A 26,481-nucleotide genomic window follows, 5' to 3' on the forward strand; every position below is an offset into this window, starting at 1 on the left:
GAGGTCAGAGAAAGCATGAATAAAATATGACACTTTGCCATGTTGCTGGTTCTTAAAATTTAATCTCCCACTGATATGCTGAGACCTGTGATGTGTTTGTGAGTAAGCCAGCAGTTCTTCAAGCACTTACTGCATTAATTAGGCATGTTTGGTCAGAGCTGGAACAAAATTCATAACAAATTTAGTGTAAAATATGAATTATGCAACAGTTATTTGTGTTTATTTTGGTCAGTTAAGTTAACTTACAAACTCATTCAATCATAATTTGGAAATAAAATATATGACTAGAGCACATTATTACCTACCAGTACCCTTTAGACAGGCTTCCTTTAGACATCACATCAACTAGAAGTAACTAGTGGTTATTAGAGTACTAGTAGACTGTTTGTTTAAAGGGGATTCATTATGCTCACTTTGCCCAATCTCATATTAATATTGGGTAACTATAGAGTAGTGCTGCAACCACACTGTTAACAATTTCCTGTAGAATCTACAGTTAATTAAGCCCCGGCCAAATCACACAAATTTGTTATGATTTTGGCACAACTTCCTTCACGTAGGGTGTCATGGGGATTCGCAAATGACAAATGGTCGTCGTGACACAAGAATCAATTGTTTCTTCTGTAATGTGGCATAAATCATGACAACCAATACCATGTCTGCGACGCTTCACGAGACCATCGCAGAAAGTGTACCATGTAACATTTTTTTCCGTTCTTCTCTGAAACGGTTAATTTTATGTAGGCTAGATTATTATTTTATTCAACACAACAACACAATCTCACGGCAATTCATGTTTTGGCGCTGAAGGATATAGCGGACTGGTTTTGAAGGACTTCACCTCAAATAATATTCGCTATTCCTGTTTCTCTAGTAGATAACTGAAAAAATACACTGAAATTAAGATACAAATTATACCAAATGAAATTAATTTCAAAAACATCTGATATTTTTTTCTAAGAAAATGATACAAATTATATTTTTGTTTGTGCCCATCCATTACTCAACTGTGCTGTGATGATTTGTTTTGCTCAATGGAAAATAAAGGATTTAATTAATGCTTCACCGTAATTGTTACATCACAAACCTCTGTCATTTATTTGATAATCTTTTAGTTTGTCGATATTTTAAAGATTATGTCTTGCGAGGGAGTGTTTAATAAGCAACACATGGCTGGAACATATACATTTAGATTTAAAAATAAATATCTTAAAATTAATAAAGAAAGATAATTTTGATCCTACTAATGTCATAACGAATGCCCTTAAATAATGTAGCCTAGTTGTCAGCAAGCATCAGTGTTTACTGAGATTGAAATAAGAATTGACATATTGTTAGCAACACTTGTGACAGCTTGGGGAAATAACGCACGTCGTTACCCATGACAAGTCAAGATTTTATCAAGACAAAATCGCATAATCTGATGTAGCGACTTTCGTAACCGACAATAAAAAATGTGTGATCTGACCGAGGCTTTACTGGCAGCAGTTCACCAGTATTTTATTGTAAATTAATTAATATAAGAATACTGTATATTTTCATGTACAGCACCATTTGTCTTGCTCTATATGTATTTACAGTATTGCATATCTTTACTGTAAAATATACAGTCATTTTCACAATGCAACCTTGAAACATACTACATAACTGTCCTACATTAAAATACAGTTCACACTACAGTTAAATACTTTGCAATTTATGAATATCATTAACAGTGCATCTTTTCTCCAAAAAGTCTTCAGGTTTTTTTTTTTTTAATATAATTTTATGACAAATCAAGAGCTTTCTAATTCTCTTCGAAAAAAAAAAAAAACCTGTGATATTGCTGTTAATAAAATTGGGGAGCAACCTTGCTAACCACTATTTGACACATACAATCACAGCATTGTTATCAGTCTTGGCTGGACCTTGGAGCATACAATCACACTGGTGTGATTAGAAAGTTTGGTGCATCAATTCATCATTGATCAGCTGCCAAATTCAAATCTGCTCTCTAGCAAAGATTTACTAGCAAGAAAAAAAGTGCTTTGTCTATGGGAGATGACAATAATAAATGTTTTACACATACATTGTGCACTACTCAAAACAGCACACTGTTTAGGTTACTAGAGCATTTTCTCTATTCTTTTCCCAGTTAAACAGCCTCTTACTTTAATGTAGTTTAGCAGAAGTTTATGAACTGATGTGTTGTAAATTCAGCAGCTCTAATCTCTTCTGCAGTGCATGGGGCTGCTGCATGTCACGTCATAAACCAAATCACCAATATCACCATGGACATATAGAAGTGATGCAGTCTGAATAACTCACAAAGGTGGATCTTGTGAATTAATTCGGTTGAACAAGCTTTCCCTCACATCCAAAAGCACACTTTTGTTGGACTCATTCTCAGCCAAATCCTGTGTAGCACTCTATATTAGTATATCAGAGTTTAATATACTATAAGTAACTTTGCAGGTTCGTGTTAACTTATTTTAGTTACAGGCCCTGATGTACTTCATTTAAAAATCAAGAAACAAACGTGATGTAAGTTTACATTAAATCAGAAAACAATTAAGTTAGTTTGGACTTAAGGGGACAGCTTGTTTAATTTCTTCTCAATAACATCTTTTAAAACTATTATGTTTAATATAGAAAATTGTGTAAAAAACAACCAACCAAAATCATATATCTTCAGCTCAGCCAGTCACCCTACTGAGCTATAGTTGCAGAAAGAGGAAACCTATATAAAGGGTAACCTATGTTTATACTTGGATTGAAGGAGGTCATTAAGCTTACAGTAGAAAAGAACATGGTGAAGATATAGACGGATGCCTCCAGCAGGTAATGACTGCGAATAGCAATGGTCACCGGTGGGACAAACATCAGGTTGCTGAGGCACAGAAGCAGAGTTGAAAGCAGCTGGAAGCCATAGGAATATGCCTCAGTGTTGTCTGTGCAACCCCAGCCATCCCAACCTAGAAAAACACATTGCATGTATTACTGACCACTCTTAACATGCTACAAGAAAAGACATGAAGTGCAGTCCCTGTTTACTATTATATATATATATATAATAAGTTTTATTTTATGTTCTACAGACAAAAGGAAGTCTGACATGTAGGCAAGTAATGATCATTTTATCTGAAGTAAACAGATTTTTATTATATTTAAATGCATGCATCCCTTTAAAAGTACACAAACTCTTTTTTTTCTTTTTAAGGAAATTATTGCTTGTTAAATTGGTACTTTAATAACTTCTTTATTTGTCCTTTTTTCTTGGAAAATCGTTGATGTTTTGGTATTAACATGTTGGATGAATGTACTACTGTAGGATGAATTACCATGTTGCTTGCTATGTTTTAGCATGAACAAGCATGTTGCTAGCAAAAATTAAGAGTGATGTTGGTAGCATAACTCTTCAGTAATGATTTAACATGGTTTAACATGGCTAACATGTTTCTAGCTTGAGTTACCTTGTTGCTGCTATTTTAAACATGAATTTGCATGTCTTTTTCTTTCATTTTTTTAACACAACTTAGTATTTGTGTTCAAATAAATGTAGTCTTGGGGACTACATTTCATCATAAGCCCCTGTCATTACCGGCAATTTTCTGGAAAGGTCTGTATGTGTGAACAGGCACTTTTTGAAAATACCGGTAAATTCGTTCCGGCAACTTTACCGGTAACATTGTAACATTACCGGTAATTTGCCGGAATGCTGCTCTGTGTGAACACAGAGGGAAAATTGCCGGAGAGAGTGCGTTCACATTTAGAATGCACTGACGTAAGACGTGTACTCCAGTCAATCAGAATATTCAGACACAATCACATACTCGCTCTTTACGAAAATAAAAGCCTTTGAATATTTTTCCAGACAAATTTAGCTGCTAGATGTTAGTCAGATAACATTTCAAAAATGATCGATAAAATGCTTATGATAAACCGATGTTTGTTTACCTTTAAGCTCTACTTTTTTGGCCAGTGGGAAAATGGTCGTACCCATCTGAGCCTGGCTCTCTCGAGGTTTTTTCTTCACTTTCGCCAATTGGTGAAATTTAATCCTCGCCGCTGTTGCCACTAGCTTGCATGGTTATGTGAAGCTGGTGTGACACAATCTACATTGTAAAAGCGCTATACAAATAAAGGTGAATTGAATTACTTCAGTTGCATGACGCGTGTGCACATGAAGTGAAGGAGTGCTCTGGAGGAGTGCTCCTTCTCCCACATATTATGTACAGTACTTCTCGACACGCAAAAGTGTTCCTCCATGTTTTCATCGAAGTTGTTCACAATACTTCATCCACAGAATATGTAATGTAGTCAAATGTGTAAACATTTAGCTGCGTTCAGTGCTTCTGCCTTTGGATATCTCTGGAACAAAGCAGCTGCATGAATGCTAAAGCTTTAAACAAAAGTGAAACCATCAACAAAAGCCAAACCACTTCTATGTTTAAAAATACAAGCGCAGCTTAGAGATCATTTCTGGTTAATGATGTCAGAATTACTGTTTGTTTTTTTAAAATTAATATGTGAATGGTGGAAATGTCCTTGTCTGAGTGAACAGCGTTGTTTTAATTTACCAGTTAAGTTGTTCTAGTAATTTTCTATATATTTACCAGTATCACTGTGTGAAAGGGGCTATAAACTACTTTCAAAATATTAAAAAACATGTAAAAAAGAAAACATTTTATTATTATTATAATGTTTCTATCATGTTTTTTTAACACAGCTTAACATGTTTTTTTGTAAGCTTTCAGTATAAAAGAAGAATACTAATGAGCCTAAACAGGATTTCAACCTGTTTTCTTTGTATTTGTGAGCCTGGTGAGAATCATAGACTTCTTACAATATACTACTGTCCATGTCCTCAAAGCAAACTAAACTAAAAATAAGCACACACGCAGAAAATGCATGTAAAATGAACAAAGGAATAGACATCACAGAAATGCACATGTACTTTCTCCCTCATTCAAACACACACACAAACACATCCTGTTCCTCATCTGTCAGCTGTTGTAAACAGCTTCATAAATATAGATTGGATTCGGGCAGCCTACTGTTATATAAACACCGTGAAGGAAATAGATGTACTGCACCTCTAACCTCTCATAGAAAATGCCAGAAAACATACCACAAATCTCTCTGATTACGACGCCTTAATTAGCCGAACCACAAACAAAAAATTCCTCAAAGGCGTGTAGTGATTGAAGTCTCACTGAGTGTCGACAAAGACGGTCAATTGAGCTTTAGCAGGCACTCGAGAACAGAGGCGAGCGTCACATGTGCGCTGGTATCAGAGCTCTCAGCTGTTTGCCAGAAAACATTCATTAAAAGGGTAAATTTGTCTATGCTAATCACAAAAGAAACTGGGTGGGAATCCGGGGGGAGCAGGGAAACGATGCACCAGAGCTTCATAATGGCGCTGTAATTGAGAGGTTGTGATTAGCATATTTCGCAGGATCATCAAATGTCCTCTAATTAAAAACCACTTGATTTGTGATCTCACAGTTATGGAGCGACATGATTGGCACATGTGTAATTGAAGCATTTAACAGGCCTATTAACTTTGATTGGCATCTGACAGTAGACGAGAAAGATAATAAATGGAATTATTAAATATTACTGTGATTATTGTCGCATTAACCACAAGGGGAGGAAAATAGACTCATTTACTTTATTAAATGACACAGGATTTCTGCTCCTTTATTGTAATGAAATATAATATTTCGAGGACTTTACAAGCATGTCATTTTATAAGTGCAGCAAATAAAAATTCTTCCGTTAGTCATTTAGGAACTACTGATTTTGATTTTAATTAATACTTAATTAACACTGAAAAAATTCTCTATACATAAACATTCAAAAGGGTTTTTCAAAAAAACACTTTCTATTTATTTAAGACTCTATTAAATGTAATGAATACATGAACTATACATTTCCTGAAAATGTATACAAATTAAACTATAGAAATCCAGAAAACTGCTTTACATACAACTCCCTTTTATATTTATACATATACATATATACATCTATCTATCTATCTATCTATCTATCTATCTATCTATCTATCTATCTATCTATCTATCTATCTATCTATCTATCTATCTATCTATCTATCTACCTATCTATCTATCTATCTATCTATCTATCTACTGTATCTATATCTATATCTATATATATATATAGATAGATAGATATATAGTTAAGGTCAGAATTATTAGCCCCCCATTGATTTTTTTTTTCTTTTTTAAATATTTCCCAAATTATGTTTAACAGAGCAAGCATATTTTCACAGTATGTCTATTAATATTTTTTCTTCTGGAGAAAGTCTTATTTTTTATTTTGGCTAGAATAAAAGCAGTTAAAATTTTTTCAAACACCACTTTAAGGACAAAATTATTAGCCCCCTTAAGCTATATATTTTTGTTTCGATAGTCTACAGAACAAACCATCATTTTACAATAACTTGCCTAATTACCCTAACCTGCCTAGTTAACCTAATTAACCTAGTTAAGTGTCCTAGTTAAGTGTAAAGCTGTATAGAAGTGTCTTGAAAAATAACTAGTCAAATATTATTTGCTGTCATCATGGCAAAGATAAAATAAATCAGTTATTAGAAATGAGTTATTAAAACTCTTATGTTTAGAAATGTGTTGAAAAATATTCTCTCCGTTAAACAGAAATTGGGGAGAAAAATAAACAGGGGGTCTAATAAACCAGGGGGCTAATAATTCTGACTTCAACTGTATATGTATATATCCTTACATATATATATATATATGTAAATATACGGTATATATATATATATATATATATATATATATATATATATATATATATATATATATATATATATATATATATATACCAAATGAATTTCAAAGTGCCGTCTGAAATTTTCCTCTTAAATTTGCATTTTTCTCAGCCTCCTTTGTTTATGTTCAGTTATTTTACTTTAAAGGTGATGAAAAATAACCTATTCTCTGCACTAAGAGTAAAATTATTGAAACTACACACAATAGCCTGAGACAAATGCTAGTTTTAGAGGAAAATTTCAGACAGTTTCTGTATCTAAGCTCTTCAAATCAGAATATCAGCATGATTTCTATTCTATTTGCTAATGTTTTGGGGTTACAGCTGCTGAAAAAAAGTAATTTGAAAAATCTAATTAGAAAAATGCATATTTTATTGTAACTTTTATTTTGATGCAGTATTGGTGAGCATAAGCAGCTTCTTATAGCCCAGTGGTTCTCAATTCCGGTCCTCGGGCCCCCCCGCCCTGCACATTTTGCATATCTTCCTACTTACACCTTCACCTTATTCAGATCATCAACTTGTTAACAGATAGATCTATGAACCGATCATTGTATGTCAAATATAAGAGGCATGCAAAATATGCAGGGAGGCGGCACAAGGGCCCGAATTGAGAACCACTGTTATAACCTAATATTAAAAACTTGTATTGTAGAGTTATTTTTTATATAAATACAAAAATTGACCAGAGAGTCACTAAATCAAGCCTTATGGATAAACACATAGAAATGTAGCACAAGTGAGCTCTGAGCGTCCTGAATAACACATTGCAGTTCTTGGCCAATTCCACTCCCCTCTCTCCACCCCAGCTTTCATACAATATCCCTACTGTCCTATAAAGCAAAGCATGAAAAAACAAATTAATACCCAAATAAATAAAAAAAAAAGGCAAAGGCTGAAAAAGTGCTAAAAATTTGATTTCTGTATTCTGACCAAGGGTGACACGATGGCTACACTGTCGTTGGCATTTCTGTGTGGAGTTTGCATGTTTTCCCCGTGTTCGTGTGGGTTTTCTCTGGGTGCTCTGGTTTCCCCCACAGTCCAAAGTAAATGAGTGTGTATGGATGTTTCCCTGTACTGGATTGCAGCTGGAAGGGCATCCGCTGTGTAAAACATATGCTGGATAAGTTGGCGGTTCATTCCGCTGTGACGACCTCTGATGAATAAAGGGACTAAGCCGAAGGAAAATGAATGAAAGAATGAATGAGTATTCTGACCAAACACTATGTTAAACAGTAGAACTGATTCTTAAATTTGCTGAAATGAAAAGTGCTTCGCCATGACTTGAGTTGAGTTCAACTTAGTACACACACCGTTAAACTCAAGGACAGTCCATTTTATTTTTCTTCACAAATGTATGACTCATGTACACTCTTAAAAGAAGCGTTCTTTTCTAGCGTGAAGAAAAGTTTTATCATCTATAAAACTTTTTCACTTTTATGGTGAAAGGTTCTTCATTAAAGCATCAATGCCAGGAAAGAAGCTTTATTAAGCAGAGTACACACCACTCATTTTACAAAAGAAAGCACATGTATGAAGAAATTATCTCACCTGCTTTGCACTCGCATGCAGCATACAGGTAGTTGTTGGTGCGCAGGAGTTTGCACTGGCCATAAGTGCCACAGTCATTGATGCAGGGCGTCAGGTAAGAGCGAAGGTAAACCTCGGCTGTTACATTAGTGCACATCTCAAACCTATGGAAGATCAAAAGAGATGATAAGAAGTTACAATTCAAATATTTCAAAGACAAAACAAATGACAAAATAAGAAAATTCTCAGAGCATTTGGTGAATTGTGTGTTTGTAGTGAAATGAATAGCAACTGCTGCTTTCAAGGTAGCAAACGCACTTTAGATTTACGTAAGAAAGTGACTGTAATTAGAGATGCTATCTCCTGTGTTGTGTTTTTCATACACAGCTATGGCATTTGAAAAAATTCAGTAGGGTATAGTAGGGTGCACAGTTTGCTTTTAAATAATTTTATGGTGCTTTTGTGTTCCTTCAATACCATTCAGTGTACGTTCACAGAAAATACAAAGCAGTGCAGCCTTGTAATTGTGTGCAATTTTGTGTTCCATGGTTGGAACACACACAAAAAAGGAACAACATGAAGAGTGAGTGAATGATGACTTTATTTTTGTACAGATATGGGAAATGAATTTCTTTTTTTCTGGATTTATTAGATATTGGTTTGAATAATAATAAAGAAATGTCAGCATCTATTTCAAATAAAAACATTGTCATTTAGAACTTTGTTTATGTTATGACTATAGAATACACAAGTCATGTCACTCGTATACTTTTGAATGGGGAAAAGTGTAACGGTCAATATGGTGAATGAAGCCCCGCCTTCTAGTAGAGGATCCAATCAGCGATCGCTAAATGGTGAATAAAGCCCGCCTTCTAGTATAGGAGCCAATCAGCGATCGCTATAGAATGGCAATTCTCCAGGGAGGGGCTCGGACTAGACGCGAGTTTCTGCAAATTTTGTGTGATAAGAACATTTAGAAATGAAACTACATAGACAGTTTTTGTTTAATTCTATTGGTTATTCGTAATATGAAATGTAATTGTAAGCTTGCCCTACTGAAAAAAACAGCCTAAACCAGCCTAGGCTGGTTTTAGTTGGTTGACCAGCCTGGTTTTGGCCACTTCCAAGCTGGTTTCCAGCCATTTCCAGCCTGGTCTTAGCTGGTCAGGCTGGGTGATGACCAGCTAAAACCAGCTTAACCAGCTTAGCCAGGAGGGAGCCCAGCCAAAACCAGCTATGTCCAGCTTAAACCAGGCCGGTCAAGCTGGTTTTAGCTGGTCATTTTCCTGGTTTAAGCTGTTTTTTTCAGTAGGGTGGCAAGTGGTTTTGGAGAATTTAATGTTACAAAAATGGCCGCTAAGTGAAATGAATTGCCTTAAAGGAACTTTAGTTAGGATCACCAGTGAACTAGGCTATGTAGATCGCTGGAAAACATACATTATCACCCGGACAACAATTCTGCCACTATTGGCCCGTTTCCACTGAGTGGTACGGTACGGTTCGGTTTGGTTTGGTACGCTTTTATGGCCGTTTCCACTGTCAAAAAGCGTACCGAACCGAACCGTACCGTACCACTTTTTCGGCACCCTTTCGAAAGGGTACCAAAGACGAGAAAGGGTACCAAAAGGCGGAGCCACACGCGCAGCTGAACGCTATTGGTTTACAGAGATACGTCATTCGCTTACGCAACAAGCCAGAATGAAAACAAAAAACCCGCCATGTTTGAAAAACACAGCGAGAGATTTTAGCGGAATTATAAATACATATAATAATGAGCCATGGTCGATCTGGGCTCAAACAAACCTTGTCGTCATCTTGATAAACAGCCACAAATCCAAGAAGAAGAGCAGATTTACCCTGTGCCCCGTAGTTTTTTACGAGCCAGTCTGAGGCGCGAGCGGTTTCGCTTTCTTGCTAGCGCTCGCGCGCGTCTAACATTATATCTGAAATAACAAATTTCTTGAGCTGATGATAATAACCTGCGCCTGATTATTGATGTGCTTTTGAAACCCGATCCTGTCAGACACTGACAAACGCAAGAGTGAAGCGTGAAGAAACAAAGGAGAAGCCGGAAAAAAGGAGCACATTAAATACGGGCGAAATGTCTACTTTATGTAATTCTTCTGTAGTTGGGAACATATTGGAGACTGTAAGGGGTTGTATGTGTTTATATATGTTCATTTATTTAGTTATTTAATGTAATTACAGACGTTACAGTAGGCTGTTTCGCACTGTCTTTGATCTGCAGTTATAATCAACTCATGTTCATTGAAAAGTTAGTAATAAACATTTCTACACAAGTATTTATGTGTATGAAGCATCTATTTTGTGAGAAGTGCTTCTCATATGATATGTGAACGACCCATACAGCTTTATTGTAGACATTTCCTCGAGCTAGAATGACGTCGACTGAAACTTTCTGTCATACACCACGCCCACCAAAAGGGTACCCTTGTTAGTGGAAACTCAAGCCTGATAAAGGTGACCCGTACCAAACCGAACCGTACCGTACCAGTCAGTGGAAACGAGCCATATATGAACTAAACTTGTTCATGAACTGAAATTTACATTTTTCTCAGCCTCCTATGTTTATGTTTAGTTATTTTACTTTAAAGGCAACGAAAAATAACCTACTCTTTGCATTAAGAATAAATTTACTGAAACAATGTATAATTTCAGACAGCAGTTAGAAGTTTCTGCATCTAAACACTTCAAATCAGCATATCAGAATAATTTCTATTCTATTTTTTAATGTTTTGGGGTTATAGCAGCTGAAAAAAGGGAAATTTCGAAACTATAATAAGAAAAATACATATTGTATTGTGACCTTTATTTTGGTGCACCATTGGTGAGTATAATAAGCTTCTTATAATCAAATATTATTGTCAATTAGAACGTTGTTTATATTACATTCACAGGCAATCTAGGCTTTGCAGATCGCTGGAAAACAAAACTCTTTTGAAGTGGAAATTTTATTATTGTGTTGTTTAAAAATGTATATTATTATAAAGAAAAAAAACGATGTTTAATGTAAATTAAAAAATGTAAGTATTTGTATTTAAAATTCCAGAGAATTTTCAAGTGGCCTTCAAGGCTGTATGTTAAACTAAATCAAAACGACCTTGCATTCAAAGGCAAGCAGATGTTTTATCATCCCTAAGGAATTATGAAGGTACTTCACACTGTACAGCCTCTGTATGCATTTTTAAATGAAGACGTCAAACTTCATCTGAACTCTCGCTGTCAGAACTTATTTTAATTTTCAATGAGATAAAATAAGGTTATGGGTAGCTGGGGCAACATAAAAGTGAATTCATGAATTGTTCAACAAGAATTTCAGACTAGCAAATAGGACACACCACACAGTTCGCAGTCTGTACTTGCTAAATGTTGAAGAAGGTAAATGTATGGAGCGCTATGAATATTTTTTCATCATTTCTGCAGAGTCAAACACATTTTGACTGCTAAACGGCAGTCTGATAAGTTAGTGTAGATTTGAAGAAATGCAAATGTACGTACCCGTGTTCAGTGGCACACAGAGAGCGAAGGCTCAGATACCACGTGCCCTGTCTGTGGGTAGGGAATCCTCAGCTTGGTGATATTTGAGGTGGTGTTAATGGAGAGATGAAATCCTGAAACTGATTCTGATGAAGAAACAACACAAAATTGAATAAGTTCCACCGTTGGTTAACTCAACTAGTATTATACCGCACTATACTGCTATTATACTGCAAATGAAAACATCTTCTTTTTTTTTTACACAAATTGTCTTCAAAAAAGACCCATATTGAATAGTGCAATTTAGAATGAATTATTATTATTTTTTAAATCAACATTTTAAGAATGAAGTTGTAAAATTAAATTTAAATGGGTAAATAAAAATGGCTTAAATAGCTTAATTCTGCACTAAAAACCTGACAAGTTCAGAATCAATTAAAATAAAACATTTAAGAAAATTTTTTAAAAAGATTAAGTTATAAAACTTATTTTATTAAGGTATTTATGTGTGTATACTTATTATCCTAATTAATTTAAATATTAAGTTAATAAACTCAAATTGTCCGAGTGCACAAACAGGTAACAAGCAGATTTTCACCTTTGGATAACTGAACCCATTTAATTGTCAGCAAAAAGACATAAATTATTAAAGAAATGCACATTTTAGCATTGAGATTTATTAAATTTGTAAACTTTTTACAGAATGTGAAGGTTAGAATAACAATACTTGTCTTAAAGTACATTGGTAAGTTAAAAATTCTCAAACATTTGTAGAAATCAATTATCTAAAACGTAAGTTCAGTCAAAGATTAAGTTAGTATTAATTAAGATTAAGTTAGTATCAGTTTTGGATGAACATGATAACTGAATCTGAATTAAAAAATAAACTTAATTGACTGAATTAAAAAATAAACTAAAAAATAATTTTTTTGGGAACTCAGGCAGGTAAAGGACAAGACAAATTATGCCAGCTTTGGCTTCAAGTAAACTAACAATCATTAGTGTGATAGTTTATATAGAACTTCCAAGTACGTGTATAGCCGAATGATGTGCTGATGTGTTTATGTTACAGACCATAAAATAAGATTTATGTGGTGGAAGCAAGTTTACCGCATCTAACCTGCAACCATGAGATGCAATTTCTATGGCATTTGCATATAAATGGCAACATCTTTCTTTGTTTCACTCGAATTGCCTCCAAAAAAAGACATTCTATTATTTTTAGTGCCATGATTTTGGAGCAAAGCCTAGGGAACTTCGCACAATAGTATAAATTCAGTTGTCTTCATGAAGATTACAGCTGAGAACGTGCCCAAAGTCATTTAAAAGACATTTATAAATAAATGAAAACTTTATGCTTCCCCAAAATCCAGTTAAATTTATGATCAACACACTGGCAGATAGTGGCTACCAAATGTTCACAGAAAAAGAATGACATTAAAAGAGTGTGTTTAACAGCCCAAAACTATCAATTCAAAACAAAACGAACATATTGTTAAATTGTAAAACAATTTAAAACACTAAAACTATTTTGTTTTTGAAATGTCTCAAGAAACATATTATTGTCATAAGATTTATTATCATAATCTTATTAATAAAAATGTTGAGAACATCTCCTTGACAGAGGGAACAGAGGCGTTATGTCTACACCAACTGATGGGAATTAATTTAGAATTCACTCTGACTTCAAATTCAAATTCCCTCCATCGGCCTTTACCTATCATGGCCTCCCAATCATCCCCATCCACCGAATTGGCTCTATCACTGTCTGTTGACTCCACCAATAGCTAGTGTGTGGTGAGCATACTGGTGCCTTTGTCCTGTGGCTGTCATTGCATCATCCAAGTAGATGCTACACACAGATGGTGTGGAGAGACTCCCCTCATGATTGTGAAGTGCTTTGGGTGTAAATGCACTATATAAATACGCATTACATTACTTCTATGAAAAATCAGTCAGTCACTTCGAATTATGTCTTAAAGCAACAGATTTAGAGCACAGCTCCTGAACCCATTCAGAAATATAGGAAATATTTGTCAATCTTCTATTATGAGTGCACGAATACCACCAAACACGAAACCATCCAACGTCGCCAGATTGGACATTTTTATAATTTTCAGGGTTCGTAACTAGCTAAGCTTAGACTTGAAGAAGAAGGACACTGTGAGGCAATATACTACCCAGTGGGAGATACTGTGGTAGTGCACATATGGGCTAGTCCTAATCGGGGAGCACTACATATGGGTAAGATGGTTAGTTGGTAGGGAAAACATGGGTTTAACTAGTGGGAAAACTCACCATGAAAACAAATTGAGTTGCCTGTACTCCTACAAGGCACCGATTCCCATAGGATGGGTTGACCAAGCAGGAATATAGCACAATGTAATGGGCCAAGCACCCTACTCCTCTGCCGAGTCAGGTGTTAGGGACTTGGAGAAACTCTAGGGATCACCAGTGGGGTAGTTAATAGTAGTTAATAGCAGAGCGAGAGAACGTGCATGCACCTCTGGGTGATAGAGAATGATGCAGAAAGAATTAACACAGAGACAACTTTCTTTCGATAGACTGGTGTTAGTCAGAAAATACATTCAGCACCACTGAATGTGTTAGGAGTAACCAAGCAGTTCTACAAATGTCTGTTAAAGAGGCACCGCATGTTAACATCCAGGAGGAGGCAACACTCCTTAAGACTGGTTAAGTATGCCAAGGTGATGGCATCCACTATTCAGTGGGCCAGCTTCTGATCGGAGACGGCACTACCCCTCTGCCACTCGCCAAAACAATGAGGTCCTCAGAACTTCTTATGTTCTGTGTCTGGTTTACCAACTTTATTAGGTACACCTTACTAGTACCGGGTTGGACCAACCCCCTTTTGTCTTCAGAACTGCCCTAATCCTTCGTGGCATAGATTCAACAAGGCACTGGAAATATTCCTCAGATGTTTTGGTTCATATTGACATGATACTGTATGTTGGCTACACAACCATGGTGATAATATCCCATTCCACCACACCCCAAAGGTGCTCTATTGTATTGAGACCTGGTGAGAGTGGAGGCCATTTGAGTACAGTGAACTCATTGTCATGTTCAAGAAACCAGTCTGAGATGATTTGCACGTTATCCTGCTGGAAGTGGCCATTAGAAAATCATAAAGGGATGGACATGGTCACCAACAACACTCAGGTAGGCTGTGGCATTGACCTGATGCTCAATTGGTACTTATGAGCCCAACGTGTGCCAAGAAAATATCCCCCAAATTACAATTAAATTAAATTAAATTACACCACCACCAGCAGCCTGAATCGTTGATACAAGGCAGGATGGATCCATGCTTTCATGATGTTGATGCCAAATTCTGACCCTACCATCTGAATGTCGCAGCAGAGTTCAATTCATGTTTAGTTATATATATATATATTCGCTTTTCAGAATATAGATTGTGTCAAAGCAGCTTAACAAAGTTCTATTCAAGTCCAGATTTTGGCTATCCTCCTCTGACCTTTGGCATAAACAAGGCATTTGCACCCACAGAACTGCCACTTACTGGATATTTTCTCTTTTTCAGACCATTCTCTGTAAACCCTCGGGATGGTTGTGCATGAAAATGCTAGTAGACCAGCAGTTTCTGAAATACTCAGAGCAGCCCATCTGGCACCAACAACCATACCATGTTCAAAGTCACTTAAATCACCCATTCTGATGCTCGGTTTGAACTGCAGCAGATCGTCTGGACCATGTCAACATGCCTAAATGCATGCCTAAGTTGCTGCCATGTGACTGGCTGATTAGAAATTTGTGTTAATGAGAAGTTGGACAGGTGTACCTAATAAAGTGGCAGATATGTGGCAGATAGAGTGTAGATGCAGAGTGCAGGGATCTGCTCCTCATCCGCCTTGACCTTGCACAGTATCTGTGCCGGAATGCTCACTGAGGAAAAATGTATAATACACAGACCCCCAGTACCAGCTGTTGGCCAGTGTGTACATGCTGAGAGGGCTTCATTCAGGGAGTAAACAACTAGTATTGGGTGTATTTACAAGAAGCAACAGGTCAGCCTGGGCTCTACAAAAATGTCATCACACCGGATAGCTTTTCTACTCTCCCAGGAACATTAGATGTCATGTGAGCCTGTGGGCTGCACAAATTAGCTCAGTGGAACTAATGGCATGCAGCAATCTGAGCCACATGTGATTTTATAGGAGGATATGGTGAGTGAGCTGTGACATGTACCCCTGGTGGTCATACACCCCTGGTGGTTGACGTACACTGCCATGGGTGTCCTGACCAAGTCATATGTTTTTGCAGCAACAAGATTTGTCACAAGGCAAGAAAAACTGCAAAGAAAATTATATTCCAGTGCAGCCAGGAACCGGACCACGAACACAAGGCTGCATGCTCATTGCACACGTCACACCTCCCACATGGGAGTGAAGGTCTCTTGATGTGAGCCGGTGTGCCATGCCCCTCTCGGGATTTGGCTGTTCAGCCAGTGCTGTAGTGGTGGAGAGTGGCCCTATAGTCATTTCATTGCCACTTTTTCATACAAGTCAGAGTTATTGATCTTCTAACAAATTCCCATTTGTCAGTTAAGACTTAACTTCAAATGACAGACTGATAGGGAACAGATTGTTTGTTCAAGGTCTTTTGAAATGTAATAATTGAAAATAATTGATTTAAAACAGAAATACTGTATACTATATCATTATATATTTAATTCCACTTTCACTTTTCATAGCTAATACTATTATTTCTTAATATTTATTAATTTCACTGTTTACTATGAGAAGAGAACATTAAGAAAAAAATGTAATAAATAATCTAGTTTACATTTTTTGTTTAATTTAGAAAAACATATACTTTAACAGGGCGATGCGGTGGGGCAGTGGGTAGCACGTTCGGCGCCCCGTGTTCACGTAGGTTTCCTCCAAAGACATGCGCTATAGATGAATTGGGTATGCTAAAACTGACCGTAGTGTATGTGTGTGAATCAGTGTGTATGGATGTTTTCCAGTGATAGGTTGCAGCTGGAAGGGCAACCGCTGCGTAAAAACATATGCTGGATAAGTTGGTGGTTCATTCCTCTGTGGCAACCCCAGATTAATAAAGGGACTATGCCAAAAAGAAAATGAATGAATGATATAGTTTAACAACATTTGGTAATATAGCTATTTCAGCATCTGTTCTTATGAATATTGTACTGCCTTAAGTGCTTCATTTCGCAATGCATTACTGCATAAATACTATTTATATATATTAACAGCATAATTGAAGTATTGAACTTGTTTGCAAAAAAGTTATGGTTACGTGCTAGTTGAAGCACTTGTTAATGTAATGTATGTATATACATACATATATATATACATATATATATATACATATACATATATATATATACACACACACACACACATATATATATATATATATATATATATACATATATATATATATATATATATATATATATATAAACACACACACACACACACACACACACACACATATACATATACATTTATACATATATATATATATATATATATATATATATATATATATATATATATATATATATATACACACACACACACACACACACACACACACACACACACACATATATATATATATATATATATATATATATAAAGTATATATATATATATATATATATATATATATATATATATATATATATATATATAAAGTATATATATACATACACACACACACACACACACACACACACACACACACACACACACACACACACACACACACACACACACACACACACACACACATATATATATATATATATATATATATATATATATATATATATATATATATATACACACACATACATATACATTTATATATACATATACATATACCTATATACATTTATATAGTGGATAAGCAATTCCATGCAAATGTCAACCTTGGGTCACCAAAACATGGAAATTTTGAGTAGGCAAGTATTTTACAGTATTTTAGAAATTCTCAAAAATGCCTCTGTCAATGTTTTCAAACTGTTATACCTGATTTACTTAAGTCACACAAGTGCCAATTTCACATCTGTCACATCCATATCGAAGAGATTTCACATCCATAACAACACTTTTTTTTTCCTTATAAACGCAACAATATTAAATAAAATTGTATTTAAAAAAATTATTTCAAAATGTTCTATAGTGAGACAACTCTTATCCTGTTGATTAGCATTATTTCTTATGGGTTGTACAGTTTAATTTACAGAATTTCTACAAAGTATGTTGGATACTGTAAACTCGCAGACTTTTTTGGTCACATCCATAACGCATGTTTATTTTCCTCATTTAAAGTACAAAATATGTTTACAGATTGATATTTTTCTAATCCCCTAACTCTGTGGTGAGTTGTTTTGGAAAATATAAACAGATGTTTAAATATACTATACAATATAATGTTAACATTTACTTTCTATGTGAATTTATGTTTTGAGTTTTTACTGCAAATGTCACATCCATAACACTGGAATTGCTTGGATACATTTAAATTTCGGTAATATTTAAGTAAAATTCTACAAAACAACATAAATTGGATTAAATTGAATTGAAGACAGTCTTACCAGATTCACATGAGACTGACGTGTTGTCATGAAGAGACAGTGGCATCCCATGATTCAGACAGCCGAAGATCGTAATATTCTCTCCTTTCACTGAAGACTGAAGAAAGAGGAAAAAAAAGACAAAATGAGTTTGAATCCTGTTAAAGATAAGCGAACATCAAAGTTAATTAATAAGCTAATCTGAATCACAGACAGTGGGCGACACAAAGCAGGTCAAAAGAGAGTTATGGCGAGCAAAGGAGAAGGCTGTGATTTAACTGTTCGAGATGTGATAATTTCATAGGAATATCAAAGGAAAAGAGGCTCTTTGTACTGTAGATGAGCGTAAGGCCAGTCATCTCCCACCGCGAGCTTCCTATCCACAGACGTCTGAAAATAAAGACGTTCGCCCTTGCTTTTCACCCCGTTCATTAATAATACAGAGAGTCTTGATGAATAAGCGAATCCAGAACATGAAGCAAATTAGTGATCTCTTACATGCATAAATTGTGGTGGAGATATAAATAGAGGAAAATAACACTTTCAAGTAAAGTATCATGTTGTTGGACTAAAATGTATTACATGTTTACTATAGGTTTAATAATATGGTTTAATAATACAATGACATATTTTCATACCACTATGCCAAAGCCCGAGGGGGCTCCATAAAGTCAGTCTTTAATGTTTTGACTTGGACCTCACCAAATAATAGGCAACATATATACATCAGCAGAATAAGATTATCATTACAGTATTATCAGAATTATTGAGAATACCCCACCCCCTTGATTAGCCCCCGTTTATTTTTTTTCCCCACAATTTATGTTTAACGGAGAGAAGATTTTTTTTCAACACATTTCTAAACATAATAGTTTTAATAACTCATTTCTAATAACTGATTTATTTTATCTTTGCCATGATGACAGTAAATAATATTTGACTAGATATTTTTCAAGACACTTCTATACAGCTTAAAGTGACATTTTCGGACATACTATGAAAATTTCCTTGCTCTCTTAAGCAAGCATTTGTGACATATTTAAAAAAGAAAAAAAATACAAAGGGGGGCCAATAATTCTGACTTGTAATTCTGTATGTATATGCCTCATTCAACCCAACCAATAGTGTTTTCAAAAGCAGACTACAATAGAAAAGCCATTGCAGGTTGCATGCTTCTACAATGATCTCACACTACTTTTATGGGTTTCGTTTTCACTGTTTTTTTAAATCATCCTTCGCCGGATTGGTCCACTTCGCATCCCAATTCTAGTGCAGTCATAGCAGAAAAGTAATCCATACAAAGGTAAGCAGGCAACGTCACCACGTTCATTTTACAAACAAAATGCAACCCTATGTACCAGCAAGCACATATTTGTCATTTCCCAAAAATGTATCCCTGGGCACATTTTCCCAACAAGCCTGTGTTGGCCTCTTAGTTAGGCCCACACAGAATCTGTGCCAGAGATCCAGAGATTTTGAGCCCAGTGTTCAGTGTTTTTATATACTTATGTAAATGTGTGCAAATATGCATTTAGTTTTTCTATAATTTTTAATATCATTAAATAATATGCAAATGTTTAAATGGTTTATGCACAATACAGCTTGTAAAGTAATATTTTGTAAGTATTTTATGGATTAATTAAATGATAGAGCTGTTTTACCAAATAAGTGGTTCTATTGGATTGGCACTGTAAATCTTAAATGAAAATGAAGATTTAAATTTAATTTAACTTAATTTAATTTAATTTAATTTAATTTAATTTAATTTAATTTAATTTAATTTAATTTAATTTAATTTTTAAAAGTTTATTTTACAACAGTGGGAGGGTCGTTCATACGGAGGTAAGCGGTCATCTGGTAAGCGCAAAAAGGAAAAAGGAACGGCGGTCATACCGCCCCATTTCTTTCATTTTAAAAACTAAATGTAGCCATGCGTACTTCTGTAATGAGCCAAGCACGCAACCCTCTGCTGATTCAGGTGTTGGGGACTTGGAGGAACTCTCTAGGGATCATCAGTGGGGTAGTTAATAGCAGAGCGAGAGAATGTGCATGCACTACTTAGTGATGGAGAAAGACGCACAAAGAATTAACAAAGAGACAACTTATTTTATTTTATTTTATAAAAAGTTTTCAACTATTATACTTTCAAAATCATTCCTACAATATTGGGTGTTCGCCCAATGTGAAAGTGTAAAGAGTAAAAGCTAATGAAATCACATGTTGTTGTGTCCTATTTGGTAAGAATTTGCAGTTTTGATGTACGTAGCAGTATTAAAGATGAGTCTTTAATATTCACTGCATTATGTTTAAAGGTGAAGTTCACAAAGAAACTACATACTCAACATCAGTTGCAAATTTACACAGACAGCACAAGTGGATCTAAGCTTGTGTGTGAACAAGACAACAGAAAAAAATAAATAGAACTAAATGAATTAATTAAAATTATATATATATTTTTTGCTCCAGCTCAAGGTATGGTTAGGTGCATCATCATGAAAAAATATATGATCATCGCTACCAAACACCAATCACAATGTGTTTTTTTTAATTACCCACCATTTTATATATAGTATGTAATGCAATGCTCTGCCAATTAAGATGCAAAAATCACAAAATATAATGCAGATTAAAAACAAAATCTGTATTTACCTATCTCTCTAATCATATTTACTTACTTTTATTTAACTATTCCAAAGTATCTACTCTCTTTAATTTAGCAAAAGTAATCCATCATTGCAAGTTTAAGGTATTGTTTCTTACTTATACGTTCTGACAGCTGTACAACATAGACAATGAATCATAAGAGCCAGCATCTGTGACACAGGAATGCCTTCAACCATGTAATCTAAATGAACCAAACAGATACTCAACCATAGGCTTTTATCGAGCTGGTGTTTCCAGTAATCAGTACGACAGCAACTGAAATTTCCTGGCTTCACTTTTGCTCAATATTCAGCTGCTTTAATGTCAATGCTGTGCCAAGCACCTGTGCTGAGCTGGCCTCAGACCAGACCCCAATCAGGGATGTAAGTTTTTAACAATGACGGATGACCAGCTGGGTTCACTCGGGGCAGTTCTTGGCTGTCATTCAAGACGGTTTCAAAATTAACAGCCTACAAAAGTTTCCTCCACGCATTTCAAAACTCCAGTGACCACAAGATGGTTGACACGTCTGCTGTCAGAAGTAAAAGCTGTGTCTATTGCAGTATTGGCATTCATCAGAGAGGGTAACACCTGATGAGTGGGCACAATCGATCGCAACTGTTGAAAAAGCAATAATGATGAGCAGTATCTGCAGTTATAAATGAATATTCTGCCAATAACGGAGATAGCTTGCCCTCGGTTTGTTGCCATTAACATGCTTAGCAAAAGAGAATGTTCTTACTGTTTAATACTTTACCCAGAATGCTAGCTAGGTTAACAGTTTTCTTCAAAATATCCCAGTCAAACGGGTTCGTTACATGTAAAGTGCTGATGATTAAAATTCTGATTTGGAATCATCAATGAAGTTTAACAACTGATGGCTGTCCACTCACAAGACATGTCACTGGTATTGTTTTGAATGGGAGAAAAGTGCAACAGTCAATATGGCGAATAAAGCCTGCCTTCTACTACAGGAGCCAATTGTCGATCGTTATATGGAGAATAAAGCCCGCCTTCTACTACAGGAGCCAATTGTCGATCAGTATATGGAGAATGAAGCCTGCCTTCTAATCCAGGAGCCAATCGTCGACAACTATATGGAGAATAAAGACCGCCTTCTAGTACAGTAGCCAATCATCAATCGCTATATACTGACGATACTCCCGAGCTAGACGTGAGTTTCTGCAGATTTTGTGAAATTTGGACGTTTAGAAATGAAACTAAAAGAAACAGCTGTTGTTTAATTATATTGGTGATTCCTAATATGAAATTCAATCGTATGCTTGGCAAGCAGTTTTGGAAAATTTGATGTTTTCTCATTTAAACTGAATGCCCGAGCATACTGCCCGAGAGGCATTTCAAAGATAGTCGCCAAGTAAAATGACTTGCCTTACTTTGACCTGGCACACCCCTGAGTGAATTGTTAGTCTATATCGATCAATGATTGGCTCCTTTAATAGAAGGCGGTGCTTCCTTCCCTACAGCATCCATATTGCCAATTGCATTTCCCCCCATTTCCCTAACTCTATCAATACAGGTTACTTGTCTTGTGTATTCTATAAAAAATGTAGGATTTTGATTCCAAGGTTCAACACAACTCAATGGAGAAATTTAACTCAGTTCCAAGGTATTGTCAGATAGAGGCCAATTATGAATTTAGATGAAATATATGAATATTGCTCATATGTTTTCATACTGTGTTGGGGCAGTTGTGAAAAGTGAAATGGGGTTGAGAGCCATGAGAGCAGAGAAAGGCCAGTGTTGCAACTGTTAACAGGGCACATCTGTGTGCCACACCTGCCTCTAGTCCCTTGCAGGGTGACCACCTGTCCTACATTTTCCTCCCTTCCTCCTGAAATTAGGAGCTTCGTCCCAAATCCTGCAAGATGTAAACAGAGTCCCATCTCTAAATTTGGTTTGTATTATTTTTCCTTCCCTGAAATTCCAATACCACTATATAGTGTTTTTGGCATTCCTATTGGTAATAGCATCATATTCATAGAGAGTTTACTTATATATATGTACTGTATCCATTTATTTATTTATAGAAATGAGAAAGAAAAACTGAACCAATAGATTTTAAATAAACTGCTTAAAAGTCAGTTAAATGTCTGTTGAAGGAGCAGTATCAACAGATATTAAGCAGAGAGTGTACTAATACTCAAATGGACCATCAAAATAAAGTGTTACCTAAGAAAATCCTACTCAAAGCTGTCAAAAAAAAAAAAAAAAAAAAAAAAAACTAAATCAATAAATTGATTATTGAGAATTGATATTGAAATTGATAATCGGACTTTAACCAATGAAATACAGGTAAATGTGGCTTTACCTTGTAGTTTGTTACATTCAGTCAATGCCTATTTAGTAGCTGAAACTTCATATGGAGTAAAATGAAAAATTTCCCAACAAACGGTTTTGTGTTCGCTAGACATCTAAAATTTACTCTAGGCTAACAAAAGGCAAATTTTGGGTTACCAGTGACAATTTAATATGTCTAAAAATATTCAAAAATAGACTAGTCAATAAATAGATTAGACAGACTGTGGTGGATACGCTGTGGACATTACTGTGAATATTAACATCCTTTTTGTGAATGTCTGTGAGAGAAGCCATTGAATTTGAGCATAATATATCAGCTTGATATCAACTGTCCTACACACCCACTTCCCTAAACCCAACTGATAGTGCTTTCAAAAAGAAACTAGAAGAGAAAGAGTGTTTCTACCCTGACCTCACACTTCTTTCTTGTTTCATTTTAGCGAGTTTGGATAATCATCATTCGTTGGACTCAAACCCCAGTCTGCCCTCCTCTGCCTCCCAAGTCTAATGACATGTGTAGCAAGCTACTGAGCAAAACATTCAAACGGGAAAAGTTGGCCGTACAGAGGTAAGCGGTCAGCAGTGCCTATAGGCATTCTATGACCGGAAGTGAAGAAAAGTCATTTTGACGGGGCTGGAAATGATATTGTATTTGATAAACAAAGATGATGTGAAGATGATATGATAAGTTAATCCACCATTTTTTTGCTTGTTAGCTCCAGTAACTTTCGATTAAAGTCTGACCATTTTGCATTTTGAGTTGCAGTCCTTCTCTGTTGATGTCAGCCACAATATTCTCAACCACGCCGTTAGATTGCTATAGAAAAATGATGTGGTGAGAAAGCCCCGCACCCTACTCAATATTTTGGGCCCTATCATACATCCGACGCAATAAGGTGCAAGAGGTGTATGGCATGATTTGTTGCTATTTTCAGAGCAGCGCAACCATAATTTTCATGTTTTGCCCCACGTTGTTTAAAAAGCAAATCCATTTGTGCCACTTCGTAGACTCATGGGTGTGATGGTTTAAAATAGAGGTGTGTTAAGGCGCATTGTTAGCGTGTTGCTATTTTGAAAAACTCAAATAGATCGCGCCATTGACAAAGGCCGTCTAAAGTCCATCGGATGCAGAGTGCGTTAGTTATGTGCCTATGCAGGGCCAAAACGCATACACATTGCTTAACCCACAGCATGTACAGCAATACACATTTTTATATATGAAAAAATTAAAGGATTAACATGTTTCAAAAATGATTTTTTTCTACACAAATATAAAAAACACTGCCTCTGTACCTTCTTCATGCCTTCATGCCTTTTTTCAGTTTATTCATGACAACTTGCATTTGTATAATGTTATTATAATTAGTATTATTTATTATATGCATATTTATTTTGTTTTAATAAAAACAAGTTTAGATTTGTCCCCCTATTGGGTTTTGAAAACGTATGCATCACCATATAGGGCATAAGAATAGGACGTGTGTTTGGTTATAACTTCATTATATATCCACACTTCATTATTATTGTCCATTTATTCATTTGCTGGAAATTAGAACTTAATTTTGAAATAGTTTTAAAACAAATCTTTGAGCTTAACAAACGAAATTAAATGTATGGGCTAATGAACGTCTTCAATAGAGTTTTCTTAGAGTAAAAGTAAAAGTAAAAAAAAAGCAAAAATGCAGAATGAAGGAGGCTCGTTCTTTATCATCGCGCTGCAGATGGTCTGTTTTCTCGTTAGTGAATCGTTCAGTTTTTCCTCTTACAAAGTCCACCATGTGAATAGCAAATGTGCCATGGCGCGACACAACTGACTTTTAAAGGGAATGCAAGATGAGTATCTGATTAGTTTAATACACATTATGCTCAAATGCTCAAAACATACTTATAACTCATTAAGAGAATAAGCACAACCCTGTCAAGCCATGTGCTGTGGCGCAAACCACATTTTTCCATCCTAAAAATAGCAAAAGTGGATTCGGATACACCCTTAATGCTTTTGCGCCCTACACTTTAGACTTTGCACCTTTTATTCAGTTGGAACACTCAAAAAAGACCTTATCTGTTCAAACTACTTACTTAAAATAAGCTGAAACAACACAATTAATAAACAACTTAATTGTTTTCTGTTAAATCCACTTTCAGTTGTAAAAACTAAGTTAACTTAATTCCTTATGTTGCTCCAACACAAATTGATTGTGTTGAACCCTGCATTTTTTTTACAGTGAAGTACGGTTGAACTCAGAATTATTAGCCCCCCTGTTTATTTTTTTTCCCCAATTTTTGTTTAACAGAGAGATTTTTTCAACACATTTCTAAACATAATAGTTTTAATAACTTATCTCTAATAATGATTTATTTTATCTTTGCCATGATGACAGTAAATAATATTTTACTAGATATTTTCCAAGATACTTCTATACAGCTTTTGGGATTTAAAGGCTTAACTAGGGTAATTAGGTTAACTGGACAGGTTAGGGTAATTAGGCAGTTTATTGTATAATGACGGTTTGTTCTGTAGACTATCAGAAAAAATAAATATAGCTTAAAGGGGCTAATAATTTTGACCTTAAAATGGCTTTTAAAAATTTTTTAACTGCTTTTATTCTATCCAAAATAAAACAAATAAGACTTTCTCCAGAAGAAAAAATATTATCAGACATACTGTCAAAATTCCCTTGCTCTGTTAAACATCATTAGGGAAATATTTTTAAAAGAAGAAAAAAAAAAAAAATCAAAGGGGGTGTATGGGGGGCTAATAATTCTGACTTCCACTGTATATCAGCATACTGAAATAAAAGTTTCAGCAACTTCCGGTTTGCCACATTTTACCTCGTTTCCAAACCACTGAACACTTTACATTCATCCTGAAATTTGGGGAGTAGGTAGAAACTGTCAAAGAGCCACTGATTTGGGAAATTTGTGGTACTGACAACTAAAGAGGAGCAGAGTGTGCCACCGTGAACACTCAAAGCTGGTAATGGAAGTGCTCTCCAAGGAGATGGACAGAACTTCTCCAGAGGCCAACGTCTGTTGCTGTCTATTAAGATGGGTGGCTGTGGTCAGAGGAGCTGTCTTGGGCCATTAGAAGTGGGGGATTAAAGGGT

At 35.4% G+C, this 26,481-nt stretch overlaps 1 protein-coding gene across 1 annotated transcript in view; it reads right to left on the minus strand.

Annotated features, from left to right (window-relative positions):
* tmem8b (transmembrane protein 8B) overlaps window positions 1-26,481 on the minus strand; it is a 291,527-nt gene that overhangs the window by 28,436 nt on the left and 236,610 nt on the right. Inside the window, 5 exon segments of the mRNA XM_056458175.1 lie at window positions 2,776-2,954; window positions 8,344-8,486; window positions 11,842-11,888; window positions 11,890-11,966; window positions 18,434-18,530. Of these exon segments, the coding sequence (XP_056314150.1) occupies window positions 2,776-2,954; window positions 8,344-8,486; window positions 11,842-11,888; window positions 11,890-11,966; window positions 18,434-18,530 (543 nt within the window).

Source organism: Danio aesculapii, chromosome 5, assembly GCF_903798145.1.
Source record: "Danio aesculapii chromosome 5, fDanAes4.1, whole genome shotgun sequence".
Classification (NCBI taxonomy): domain Eukaryota; kingdom Metazoa; phylum Chordata; class Actinopteri; order Cypriniformes; family Danionidae; genus Danio; species Danio aesculapii.